The sequence below is a fragment of the Oncorhynchus kisutch genome, linkage group LG25 (assembly GCF_002021735.2).
Source record: "Oncorhynchus kisutch isolate 150728-3 linkage group LG25, Okis_V2, whole genome shotgun sequence".
In the NCBI taxonomy this organism is placed as follows: Eukaryota; Metazoa; Chordata; class Actinopteri; order Salmoniformes; family Salmonidae; genus Oncorhynchus; species Oncorhynchus kisutch.
The window spans coordinates 14,637,770-14,651,095 of record NC_034198.2 but is presented as its reverse complement, the minus strand read 5'-3'; the positions used below and the strand labels follow the sequence as shown (position 1 = coordinate 14,651,095).

General features: G+C 44.1%; 1 protein-coding gene across 3 annotated transcripts in view; it reads left to right on the top strand.

Moving 5' to 3' along the window:
- pcdh15b (protocadherin-related 15b) overlaps positions 1-13,326 on the top strand; it is a 209,479-nt gene that overhangs the window by 108,471 nt on the left and 87,682 nt on the right. For all 3 annotated transcript variants that reach the window (XM_031805197.1, XM_020460822.2, XM_031805196.1), the window contains 5 exons: positions 2,642-2,776; positions 9,162-9,311; positions 10,239-10,432; positions 12,348-12,480; positions 12,910-12,989. In XM_031805197.1, the coding sequence (XP_031661057.1) occupies positions 2,642-2,776; positions 9,162-9,311; positions 10,239-10,432; positions 12,348-12,480; positions 12,910-12,989 (692 nt within the window). The remainder of the gene's footprint in view (positions 1-2,641; positions 2,777-9,161; positions 9,312-10,238; positions 10,433-12,347; positions 12,481-12,909; positions 12,990-13,326) is intronic.

Here is a 13,326-nt window from a genome sequence, read left to right as displayed (position 1 = left end):
TACTCTGGAGGGTTCTAACTTAGAATGTGTGGACAACTACAAATACCTAGGTGTCTGGTTAGACTGTAAACTCTCCTTTCAGACTCACATTAAGCATCTCCAATCCACAATTAAATCTAAAATCGGCTTCCTATTTCGCAACAAAGCTTCCTTCGCTCATGCTGCCAAACATACCCTAGTAAAACTGACTATCCTACCGATCCTTGACTTTAACAATGCAATTTACAAAATAGCCTCCAACACTCTACTCAGCAAATTGTATGCAGTCTGTCATAGTGCCATCCGTTTTGTCACCAAAGCCCCATATACTACCCACCACTGCGACCTGTATGCTCTCGTTGGCTGGCCCTCGCTTCATATCCGTCGCCAAACCCACTGGCTCCAGGTCATCTATACATCGTTGGTAAAGCCCCGCCTTATCTCAGCTCACTGGTCACCATAGCAGCACCCACCCGCAGCATGCGCTCCAGCAGGTATATTTCACTGGTCACCCCCAAAGCCAATTCCTCCTTCGGCCGCCTTTCCTTCCAGTTCTCTGCTGCCAGTGACTGGAACAAACTGCAAAAATCACTGAAGCTGGAGACTCATATCTCCCTCACAAGCTTTAAGCACCATCTGTCAGAGCAGCTCACAGATCACTGCACCTGTACATAGCCCATCTGTAAATAGCCCATCCAACTATCTATATTTATTGCCTCACCCTCCTTATCCTGCCTCATTTGCACACACTGTATATAGACTTTCTCTATTGTGTTATTGACTGTATGTTTGTTTATTCCATGTGTAACTCTGTGTTGTTTGTGTCGTACTGCTTTGCTTTATCTTGGCCAGGTCGCAGTTGTAAATGAGAACTTGTTCTCAACTAGCCTACCTGGTTAAATATAGGTGAAATAAAAATTAAAACATCGCACTCACTCTCTCTATGGAATAGTGCTGTAGATCTTGATAAGAGATCAGAGAGGTTACGAGCTAACCTTGTTACAGTACATAGAATCAAGTGACTGTCTAGGTAGAGTTCCAGGATCCATTTATGTCAGTTGCAAATAAGATATTTGGCTTTCAAGATGATACTATAGGAATTAATCAGCAAAAAACACACGACTTTCATTTTAACGTGATTGGTAACACCATCTCCAAGTTCTCATTGGTTGAGCAGGTTGTCCCAATCACACTTTTTGGTTTGTTCTTAATTCAGCTCCTCCCTGGTGATGAACCTGTAGCTATTAGCCAATGCATTAGTGATTAGGGATTACTAGTGTGAAGTTCTCTTTCTCGCTTTTTCTGCTGATTAGCCTCTTTTTTTCAAACCCTCCAATTCTTCTATTTACATGATTTCCGCTTCACACCTCGTTTTATAGATTTTTGTTTCAATTTGTAGCTAGCTTGGTTAGACTTTGAAGTGCAATTATCTGTTTTTCTCTGACCCGAGGAACTTGTTTCCCACAGTACATGGATGTCTGTATTACAGTGATAAGGCATATAGTTGTGTATAGTTGTTACTAGTGCCATATGTGCTGTATATACGTATACACTCTGGGTTTAGCCTGGTCTAGTGGAGTTGTTTCTCACATGCCGATCTGGAGCAGGCTAAAGTCCATGTGAGTTGGATTATTTTGGGAAACCTCATGCTGATGGAAGCTGTGTCATCTCCTGCTGTGCGGGGGCATTGGGAGAGGGGACCTTTACTTTCACCCAGACATTTGTTAAGTGTCTGTGGTGATTATTATTCAAATTACTTTTATTTGCCGCAGCTCAATTTATTTATGTCTCCCTCCGCCCAGAGGGGCAGCGGTGTAAGTTCAATATCCTCTAAAGCAGCATCAACAATATCCACAGTGCTGAGGGGTGCATATTAGTAATGAAGGCTGTCGCCTGTCTGGAATGGGCCTGTATTAAAAGGACTGGCTTGCTTATCAAATGGCAAACGATTCACTTTAGTGCCCTACTTTCAACCAGGGTCCATAGAGATTCCTATAGGGATCTGTTCAAAAATAGTGCACTATATAGTGAATAGGGTGCCATTTCGGATGCGGACACTATTATTGCAGGGGTAGGCAGTGGATGAGGTTGGACTTTTCATTATTGGTCTGTATTCATACACAAATGTATCCAGGTGTTGCTGTGTGTGCAGAACACAAGGACTACAAAGCCTTGCAGGACTTCAGATGAATTAGGGAAAGGTATGGGGTTTAACATTCGAAAGCCCGTTTAGTTTGGCACAACAGACCCCGCAACACAGCCATACAGATACCGTGGAGAGAAAGTGCATTGATAACAACAAATCCTTAGTATACTTTGTCATGCAAATATGATACGGATACCAACATCAGTGCCATGGTAATATCATACAAAGAGCTGTGTAATTGTTTTTCATTGTCATTCAACACCACGGTGGATTTCATGGAAACAAAATGGTTTGATAGGCAAAGAAATAAAAAACTGAGATGACTTCATAGTTCAACTGTTATGAGTGTTTATCCTCACATATATTTCCTTTGTCTCCGAAACGTGTATTTGAAACTGACTGACTAGGTTTCATCACCTTGCTTTCATCAATGGGACTCCAGTCCGTCAGTTGTTGTTTGTGGACTTGTTGTTGCCAATAAAAAAAATTCTGTGATTTATTTTCCTTCCCTTGAAGATGAAAGATCCCATGGTGCAGATATCCTTGGACAACTACAACACAATCTTCATGTTGACACCTTCGGGGATTACTCGCTACCTGACGCTGCTGAAGCCCGTGGACCGTGAAGAGCAGGACAGCTACACGTTCACGGTAAGGCTAGCTCTAGCTGAACACTACTCTCTCTCTCTCTCTCTTCTTCTCCCCCCACAATTAAGTTAGCACCTGTCAAACGAAATAGTACATCATAAACTGGAATTCAGTCACTTGTCCTTTAATGCCCATATACAGTATGTCTTGTAGCAAGCTCATGAACACTGCTAGAATGGCAATAGGTATGTCAGTACAGTACTATTACATATACACTATTGAATCAGCAAAATACTTGTTTTCTTGCTCCTTGAAATTCATAGCTGGGATTTTTATACCCATAGTAACTAGTTTGCCAATGCTTCTGAAATGTCTGGCCAATTTGTTCTTTTTTTGAAAAAAATGTACGAGATAGTCCTATCCTTTGTAAAAATGTCTTCCACATCGTATCCTCAGCCAACAGCATGCAGGGTTATTTTAGTTTTTATCTGGTAATGATGGAGTGCATCACAATCTTTCCCCAAACTTTATGACCATTGGGATAGAACAATGGTGTTCGTCTTCATGTAATAATCCTCTATTGCTGCTCACACAAGTCTCCCGCTTCCCTCTGCCCAGACAACCAGTTGGCACAGGGCCTGTATTTGATGTAGTGTGTGTGTGTGTGTCTGAGTGTTTTTGTGTAGGCTAACATACTCCAATATGTAAGTAAAAAGTGAAAGCAATCACTGTAAAAGCACTCATTGAAAAATGTTACTGTGCTAAAAGATAAAATGGAATGATTAATATAATGTGATGCGGTAGCCTCTCATTAAGTATTTGTGCAATCCCCTGAGCCAGCGCCTACAAAGTTTCAATAATGAAACCAATACTCACCAATAACTGAGCTTTCATGCAAGAGTAAAACCCTCTGCGGCTGGCTAGTGCACTGTTACCAGCTGGAAGTCCATGATAAAGCACCGAACAGCAGAGTTCAGCACAGAGCTGTTAAGTACAGCATAGCACAGCTCAGAACAGCATAGTTCAGCACAGAACAGCTCAGTATAGTTCGCTGCATGACACGGAACAGCACAGCGCAGCGGAGTTCAGCACAAAACAGTTAAGCCGTAGCACAGCTCAGAACAGAATAGTTCAGCTCAGCAGAGAACAGCACAGCAACACACAGGTCAGCACAGCACAGCACACTGCTAACCTCAGTACTATTCCTCAGTATGTTTGATGATGTATTCTTCCTTCAGCTCAAACTGGCACCGGGTTATTCGCTGTTCCCTCTGGATCAGATAGACCTGTTTATTTGAGGAAGTGTCACCTAACAGCTGTATCATTCAGCCTGAGAGCCGTAGTCTTGTCAGGCTTTGAAATTGCCAAGTGCCATGTCATCAGAAACCATAATTGGAATTTGTCCTAAGAACTTTGGAGGTTTTGGAGTTCCATTTTTCCTGCTCACCTTTACCACTCTGTTTGAAGAATTGAGAGACGTTCTTTTTTTTTAGCAATCTGATCAAATCCAAATGAAATCAAATCCATTATTATTTGTCACATCCGCAGAATACAACAGGTGTCGACTTTACTGCAAGCCCTTAACCAACAATGCAGTTAAGAAAATTGAGTTTAGAATATATATTTTATTATAAAAATGTTTTAAGTAACACAATAAAATAACAACAAGGAGGCTATATACAGGGGGTACAGTACCAAGTCAATGTGCGGGGGTACAGGTTAGTCAAAATCATTTGCACATGGGTAAAGTGACTGCATTGATAATAAACAGTGAGTAGTAGCAGTGTAAAAACAAATGTCAATGCAAATACTCCGGGTGGCCATTTGATTAATTGTTGACCAGTTTAATGGCTTGAGGGTAGAAGATGTTAAGGAGCTTTGTAGACCTAGACTTGGCGCTCTGGTATCGCTTGCCACTTTGACAATTGACTATGACAATTTTTTGGGCCTTCCTCTGACACCGCCTAGTATATAGGTCCTGGATGGCGGAAGCTTGGCCCCAGCGATATACTGGGCTGTACTGTCAGATGCTGAGCAGTTGCAATACCAGGCGGTGATGCTCTCGATGGTGCAGCTGTATAACTTTTTGAGGATCTTGGGACCCATGCCAAATCTTTTCAGTCTCTTGAGGGGGAAAAGGCGTTGTCGTGCCCTCTTCACAACTTTCTTGGTGTGTCTGGACCATGATAGTTTGTTGGTGATGTGGACACCAAGGAACTTGAAACTCTCAACCCGCTCCACTACGTGTTCGGCCTTCCTTTTCCTGTAGTCCACGATCCTCCCCTTTGTCTTGCTCACGTTGAGGGAGATATTGTTTTTCTGGTACCACACTGCCAGTTCTCTGACCTCCTCCCAAATTGCTGTCTCATCGTTGTCAGTGATCACTGTGTTGTCAGCAATCTTAATGATGGTGTTGGAGTCGTGCTTGGCCACACAGTCGTGGGAGAACAGGGAGTAGAGGAGGGGACTAAGCACACACCCCTGAGGGGCCCTGTGTGAGGATCAGCGTGGCAGATGTGCTGTTGCCTACCCTTACCACCTGCGGGTGGCCTGTCAGGAGGTCCAAGATACAGTTGGAGAGGGAGGTGGTTAGGCCAAGGGTCCTTGGCTTAGTAATGAGCTTTGTGGGCACTATCGTGTTGCATGCTGAACTGTAGTCAATGAACAGCATTCTCACATAGGTGTTCCTTTTGTCCAGGTGGGAAAGGGCAGTGTGAAGTGCGATTGAGATTGCATCATCTGTGGATCTGTTAAGACGGTATGCGAATTGGAGTGTGTCTAGGGTTTCCGTGATGATTTGGTTGATATGAGCCATGACCAGCCTTTCAAAGCACTTCATTGCTACTGACATGAGTGCCAGGGGGCGGTAGTAATTTAGGCAGGTTACCTTCGCTTTCTTGGGCACAGGTACTATGGTGGTCTGCTTGAATAATGTAGGTATTACAGACTCGGTCAGGGAGAGGTTGAACATGTCAGTGAAGACACTTGCCAGTTGGTCCGGCACATGCTCTGGGTACACATCCTGGCAATCTGTCTGGCCCTGCAGCCTTGTGAATGTTGACCTGTTTAAAAGTCTTGCTCACATCACCTACTGAGAGCGTGATCGCACAGTTGCCCGGAACACCTGGTGCTCTCATGCATGCTTCAGTGTTGCTTGCCTCGAAGCAAGTAGAAAAGGCATTTAGCTCGTCGGCTATGCTCGCATCACTGGGCAGCTCGCGGCTGGGTTTCCCTTTGTAGTCTAATATTTTTCAAACCCTTCCACATCCGACCGGCGTTGGATGTGGCAGGGTGTAGTATGATTCAATCTTAATCCTGTATTGACGCTTTGCCTGCTTGATGGTTCGTCTGAAGGCATTGCGGGGGCATAGCAGGATATTTTATAAGCCTCCAGGTTTGTGTCCCGCTCCTTGAAAGCAGCAGCTCTAGCCTTTAGCTCGGTTATGATGTTGCCTGTAATCCATGGCTTCTGGTTGGAATATGTACGTATGGTCACTTTTGGAACAATGTAGTTGATGCACTTATTGATGAAGCCATTGACTGAGGTGCTATACTCCTCAATGCCATTGGATGAATCCCGGAACATATTCTAGTCTGTGCTAGCAAAACAGTCCTGTAGCGTAGTATCCTCGTCGTCTGACCACTTCCGTATTGAGCGAGTCACTGGTACTTCCCGCTATAGTTTTTGCAAGCAAGCAGGAATCAGGAGGATAGAATTATGGTCAGATTTTCCAAATGGAGGGTGAGGGGAAGGTTTATACGTGTCTCTGTGTGTGGAGTAAAGGTGGTCTAGAGATTTTTTTCCCTCTGGTTGCACATGTGACATGCTAGTAGAAATGAGGTCAAACGGATTTAAGTTTGCCTGCGTTAAAGTCCCCGGCCACTAGGAGCTGCTTCTGGATGAGCATTTTCTTGTTTGCTTATGGCCTTATACAGCTCATTGAGTGCGGTCTTGCTGCCAGCATTGGTTTGTGTTGGTAAATAGACGGCTACATAAAATATAGATGAAAACTCTCTTGGTAGATAGTGTAGTCTACAGCTTATCAAGAAGTACTCTACCTCAAGCGAGCAATACCTCGAGACTACCTTAATATTAGACATCACTCACCAATTATTATTGACAAATAGACACATACCCCCACCCCTCGTCTTACCGGACGTAGCTGTTTTGTCCTGCCGATGCACAGAAAAGCCAGCCAACTGTATATTATCTGTGTCGTCGTTCAGCCACGACTCGGTGAAACATAAGATAATACAGTTTTTAATGTCCCGTTGGTAGGATAGTCTCGAACGGAGCTCATCCTGTTTATTCACCAGTGATTGCACGTTGGCCAATAGAACGGATGGTAGAGCCAGGTTACCCTGAATTCTCACAAGGCACCCTGATCTCCGCCCCCTGTATTTCCTTATTTTCTTTATGCAAATGACAGGGATTTGTCTGGGAGCAACATTATATAATCTTTGCCCAGTTCGAGGTGAGTAATCTCGGTTCTGATATCCAGAAGCTCTTTTCGGTCATAAGAGACGGTAGCATCAACATTATGTACTAAATAAGTTACAAACAAATGTGAAAAAACACACAAAATAGCACATTTGTTTTGGAGCCTGTAAAATAGCAGCCATCCCCTCTGGCGGCCATTCTTATTGATAAGGCAATGTCTTATAGGTTGACTGTGCCTGTCTGACTGTATGTTAATACAGCAGGATCAACTCTGTTTTCGTCAAAAACCATCAGAATATGAAATAATGGTGCAAAGAAGATCCAGAAGACTTCTCTGAATGCAAATATTGGTGTGCTGCTCCCTTCAGCCCTAATTCTGTGGGACGTGGTTTTAGCATTCTGTTAGCATTTCGATCACTTGGAGTTGGCCTTGTCCTGGCAGTCACCGAATGATTAAAACACTGAGAACAAGCACGCTTGTCTGGGAGTTACTATGCTGAGTTAAATTATGGATTCGTCTCACATACGAATGCTTCCCAGTCAGTCAGCGCCTCAATGTGTTTCCCCTCTCCATCATTACCATGAAGATATCCATGTGGATGTGTCTCGATGGGTTTTAATTCCGATACATATTCAGTCAGCGTATGTTTACTTGATTTCATTCAAATGACAAATGGCACTGAATCTGTTATGCTACCCACCCTGAAAGACACCCTTCCTGCCAGTCAGAATACAACCACAGCTACAACAACCACTACCCACCTAATGATGGCTTAGTGCTTAAAATAATCATTTTGCCTCTGTCTTGCCTAGAGGATTTGTACTGTTATGTTGTTGGGAGCTGGTAGAGGTTTTTATAGTGCTAACTTGTCTCAGACTAAAACGGAGACAAGAGCCTCATAATGTCAAGGGTAGAGCATTGCACCGGAAACTCAGAGGAGAAAACAACACTTTGACGTTTTCTCTCCCCACCACCACATCCTGCCTGGAACAGTGGAGGAGCCCGCAGCGCTATCCTGTCAAGACTTTGAAGTGTGGTGTTGCTAAGCACTATAGACATTAAGAAATACTTAAGGGATGTCTCTGGATTCCGGTTTTCGCTAGCACTTACCACTGTGTTTACCTGTGGGCTTTTTTTAGCTGCTTCCGCCATTGTTTTGTGGGCAAGATCACAATGGTGGCAAAATAAGTAGCTTTAATTCGAAAAGTTAATGGGGGAGAGCTTTGAACATCCCAGTGGGACAAATGGTGTTTTATCTCCGGCTCAACTGAGGATCGTTGTGCTTTTCTCGCTGTTTGATGCTTGTTAGCATGTTCTTTTTTTCTTTCTTTTTTAACCAATCTTAGTCTTGTTTTATCCATGTGATCGGTTGTGTTCTATGTGGAAGTTCACAGTCAGATACTGCTTCACGCACACACACACATTAGTGAAGCTTAAGAGTATTAATTAGCAAAGGCACATTAAAGGGTCTGTTCACTTTATCTAATGAAAAAACAACATTGGTATGCCAATCATGATTAGAGTTGTAAGAGCAGTGTAGTCTTCATTACTGTAAGTCGTTTTTAAGCCAATAGGCCCTGTTTAGTCAGTGTGATGAATTAATATCTCTGTGTAAATGGATTTTTAGTAAGGTTATTGCTCTCAATCTTCAAATTTTCTTTTTACCATTGGTCACCATCCTTGTCTTCCTTTTCTGTCCTGTGACTGTGACTCTCCTGGTCTAACCCGTTGTTCGTGACATGACAGAACATGTCATGGGTTATATAGTGTCTCTACTGTATACATACAGTATATCATGCATTAGCATTGTTTGACTGTTTCCTAGATATTCTCAACAGGCTGTTCAAAAGTTCATTCCTCAATGGTTTCTCTGAAGGTGTTTGATAATTTCTCTCTCGCTCCCCGTCTCCCCTTCTCTCTCATTCTTTCCTTCCTTTTCTATCTATCTCTGTCTGTCTCTCTCTCCCTCCTGCCCCCCCCCCCACCCCTCTCTCTCTTCTCTATAGATGATGGCTTCAGACGGAGTTCAGGAGAGCCCTACAGTGACCGTTCATATCACAGTGATTGATGCCAACGACAACACACCAACCTTCCTCAACTCCTCCTACAGTGTTAATGTTTACACAGACATTCAGCCAGGGGAAACAGTATTACAGGTAATCAATACGCTATACTCACTCGCTGTTTTCCCAAACAAACCACCCACTTAGAGTAATAGCGTTAGTAAACCTAATTTATTAATGAATTATAGCTGGAATAATTGTGGCAGCAGACTGTTTGGCTTAGCTCTCAGCAGGCTGCTGCCATAGGCTGTTCCCCTCTGTGCCCAGGGAAGATTGTGGGTAATTTGTTATAACCCCTGTTTTGCAGTCTGAGCATGAGCCCAGTTCAGTCGCAGGGAACAAAAGACTGACAGAAAAGGTCAAGTCCAGGCAGTTAAATCTCTGTTTCCGATCAGAATACTTCCTCTCATAGCAAGCCAGGTTAGGCTGGTTAGGCTTCAGAAACATGCGTTAATAAGGACAGTTATGAGTTAACTCTTTGTCTGCTGAATGACTTAATGAGTCAGAGACATCTTTGAGGTACAGTACGTAAAGTCTTAGAATGGCATATGGGGAAAATTACACTAAAGATGTTGCAGTCATGCTTTTGTTTAGTCACATACTGTAGCTTTCTGTTTGTTTTAAACACATTCATGTTTTGAGGTTTCTATTCAAGTGTGGCCACTTCTTTACACATCACAGTGTGTTGAATATGAAGTCCTATATGTTGTACAGAGATGATGCTACTGTTAAAAGGTATTTCTGCGTTTGATTTTGATAGTAGTCTCTACCTTATTTCAAATTTGCTGACCATATATGCTATTGATTTGTAATACACCCCGAACACGAGACGTTTAATTACGCATTAGATATGTTTAAGAATAATATCAGCGCTGAATTTGCATGTTCCTTGAAATGTGGGGGGAAAATTGGTATAGATTGCCTTCCCCTAGTGATGTCCCTGGGCCTAGGATGACTGCGGACACTGTCGATGGAGACTTACGGGGAAATGATGTGCCTCCTCTCCTGTATCCCTTTCAGCTGACGGCCCTGGATGCTGACGAGGGCCCCAACGGGCTGGTGACCTACAAGATCCTGGCGGGGAATCAAGGCCACTTCGCCATCAATAACCGCTCGGGAGTGATCACTGTGATGCCTGGCATCTCCCTGGCCGTGGGACGCTCCTATTCCCTGACCGTGAAGGCCATGGATAACGGCCCAGAGTCCCAGAGGAGGTGAGGCTATTAGGGAGCCCTGGGGGGGCCCGAGGGATGGGAGGCTGGAGGGGAGGATGGGGAGGGCTGGGTGTTGGGGAGACTGAGCAGGGCCGTGGAGAGTTAGAGTGGTGGTGGTGGCTGGAAACTGGTGGGGACTGTAAAGGCTGAGAGCCACAGAGGACCAGGTACTTTCCATTCCGTTTGCAGCAGCCACAGCCTCCCTCCCTTGCTGCCGTTCACCCTCTTTCCCTCTGTCACCCCCCCCCTCTCCTTTTTTTATGTATCTCTCTCTCTCTGCCCCTCTCTCTTGCTCTCTTAAATCGATAGTGTTCTGCAGGATAACACATTCTGCTGTGGAAATATCCCTGTAACAATGTGCTGATAGATATTACTCTCAGGACTGACCCATCTGGTACCCAAAGCGGAAATGAGAGGCTTTTCACAATAATTGGCAATGCCCACCCTCCCAACTCAATTCAATCTGTGTCGCCTTTGTGCCCTCTGTAATGCTTGGTGGCCACAGAATCAATATAGCTCAATAGACTAACATAGAAAGAGATTTTTTTGCAGGAAATGTAGTGAATTGGGAACTAACTAGTGCCTGAGTTCAATAGGAAAAACATTAAGGCACCCACTGGGGGGTTTCTGTGGCCTCAGTTCACTGGGGGGGTTTCTGTGGCCTCAGTTCACTGGTGGGTTTCTGTGGCCTCAGTCCACTGGGGGGTTTCTGTGGCCTCAGTCCACTGGGGGGTTTCTGTGGCCTCAGTCCACTGGGGGGGGTTCTGTGGCCCCAGTCCACTGGGGGAGTTCGGTGGTCTCAGTTCACTGGGGGGGTTCTGTGGCAGCAGTTTTTGGAATTTCGTCTTCCCCGAAACAAGGCCAGGTAAAAGTTTCATCGCACCTTGGAAGCCTTTCTTTTGAGAAGTAAAGGACAGAGACGCAAAATAAAACTGTGATGATGATTATTAGGGGTGTGAATACGTAAAAAGTCTGGAGTGCCATCTTGTCGAGCAGGGAAATAAATGCTGATAATAGCAAGCAGGTGTGTAATTATTTGCATTGGCCAGATGGAGCTTCAACCATGGACGGTTGAAAACCCAGAGAAAAAAACCCCAAACATTTCACTGCTCAGTTTCAAAGTTTTACGAGAGGGAGAGTTGGCCCTGACTTACAGGGCACTGTTTGTAGCATGTCTAGGATCAGAACATGCTGCCGATCCATTAAAACCATTTGATTCCTGTTTAGCAGGTTTTGATTCATGCCCCATTGGGAAAAAGTCTTCAAATAACAGGTCTCAAGAAGTCCCCCATATTGTCTTTTTTGAAATTGACTTGTAAAAGTGGCTGTAATCATTCAATGATGTTTATGTATAGATCCGACTCGGACACTTGGGGCTTAATGTTCTGTACACAAATGTCATTTCACTTTTGTTTGGTGATGAACCAGGTGAGAACAGCATCCTGCGGCGTGGTAAAACAAAGTAACAGTACACACTCTGCTGTTCGTTTCGCGCGTACAATGATGTCTGAGTGAAGAAACAGTGTTGGTTGTTTGAAATAACGTTTTTGTAATGTCGCAAATGGACGTTGTTCTTTCAGCCAACTCTGAATTTCAGCCTACGTACAGTACCCAGCAGCTGTTTGATCTACAGTCATATGGATCTTCTTGCAAAACACACCCTAACAAACACCCACAGCCAATAACATTGCATCTGTGTGTACCCTACATCCCACACAACAATTGTCGTACTGTAAACAAAACCCTCCCACAGTCTCGGTCTTTCAGAATCGAAGCTCTTGGAGGACAGTTAAAGTTGATAAAAGTGCTTCTTGATTGTAAAAATGTATACCAACGAATTTAACCCGCGTACATCTGGGTTTTTTCCACCAGAATTAATTTAACACCCATCTCCCATCCTTATCTCCCCTCCCAGGAGCTCCATCACCACTGTGTACATTGAGGTGCTCCCACCCAATAACCAGAGCCCCCCACGCTTTCCCCGCCTCCTCTACAGCCTGGAGGTCAGCGAGGCCATGAGGACCGGCGCCACTCTCCTCCACCTGCAGGTGAGCCTGGGGACGAGGCTTCTTCACAATACCACACTGTTCTTTAGTTCAGACCTAGCGTGATGAACTCTGAACTCTTATCTAGAGGGTGACATCGGTGGGATCCCCTTCGGAACATTTCGTGTATACAGCTGATGAGCTCTTAACAATGGCTTCTTTTTTAGTCTGTACCAGAAGGGACTGAGACCAATGTTACTGTCTATTCTGTTTGAGAAGAAATGGTTCGAGTTGTTTATGTAGACCACTCAGACGGTAGACGTCGCTACTGTGTTGTTGTCCGCTAATACTACCAAACTATTGTTTGTAATGCATCAAGTAGAAATGGACCCGGATACTGCTGAGTAAAGTCATTTAGAATTCTTCATTGTCTGTTGTGAAATTGGGTTTTATTTGACATGAACGAGGCTCTCTGTCTCTGTGTCTCTACAGGCGAAGGACCGTGAAAGAGATCCTATTACCTATAGCATCCAGAGCGGAGATTCCCACCACCTCTTCGAGCTCTCCCGAACGTGCGTAAGCTTATTTTAGTCATCAACAACACCTACCTGTATTATCGTGGAGGATTTATTCATGAAACTTTGCCGACGGTAGTGTTACCCTGTTACAGAGGAGTCGATTTAGGGGAAAGGGTTTTGGATTGTGTTTTGCCATGATGTGTGATCTGTAGTAAACTGAATTGCTCTCTCAGAAGCTCTCCGCGAGACACGAGGGGCTGAAAATGTAGATACAATTCTCCCTAGCATCTCAAATACATAATTAATCACTGATAAATGAATAAAAACCAAAACAATTCTCTCCCAGTTTGAAAAACAGACCAAATATCAGATTATACAGTAGTCGTCCCAA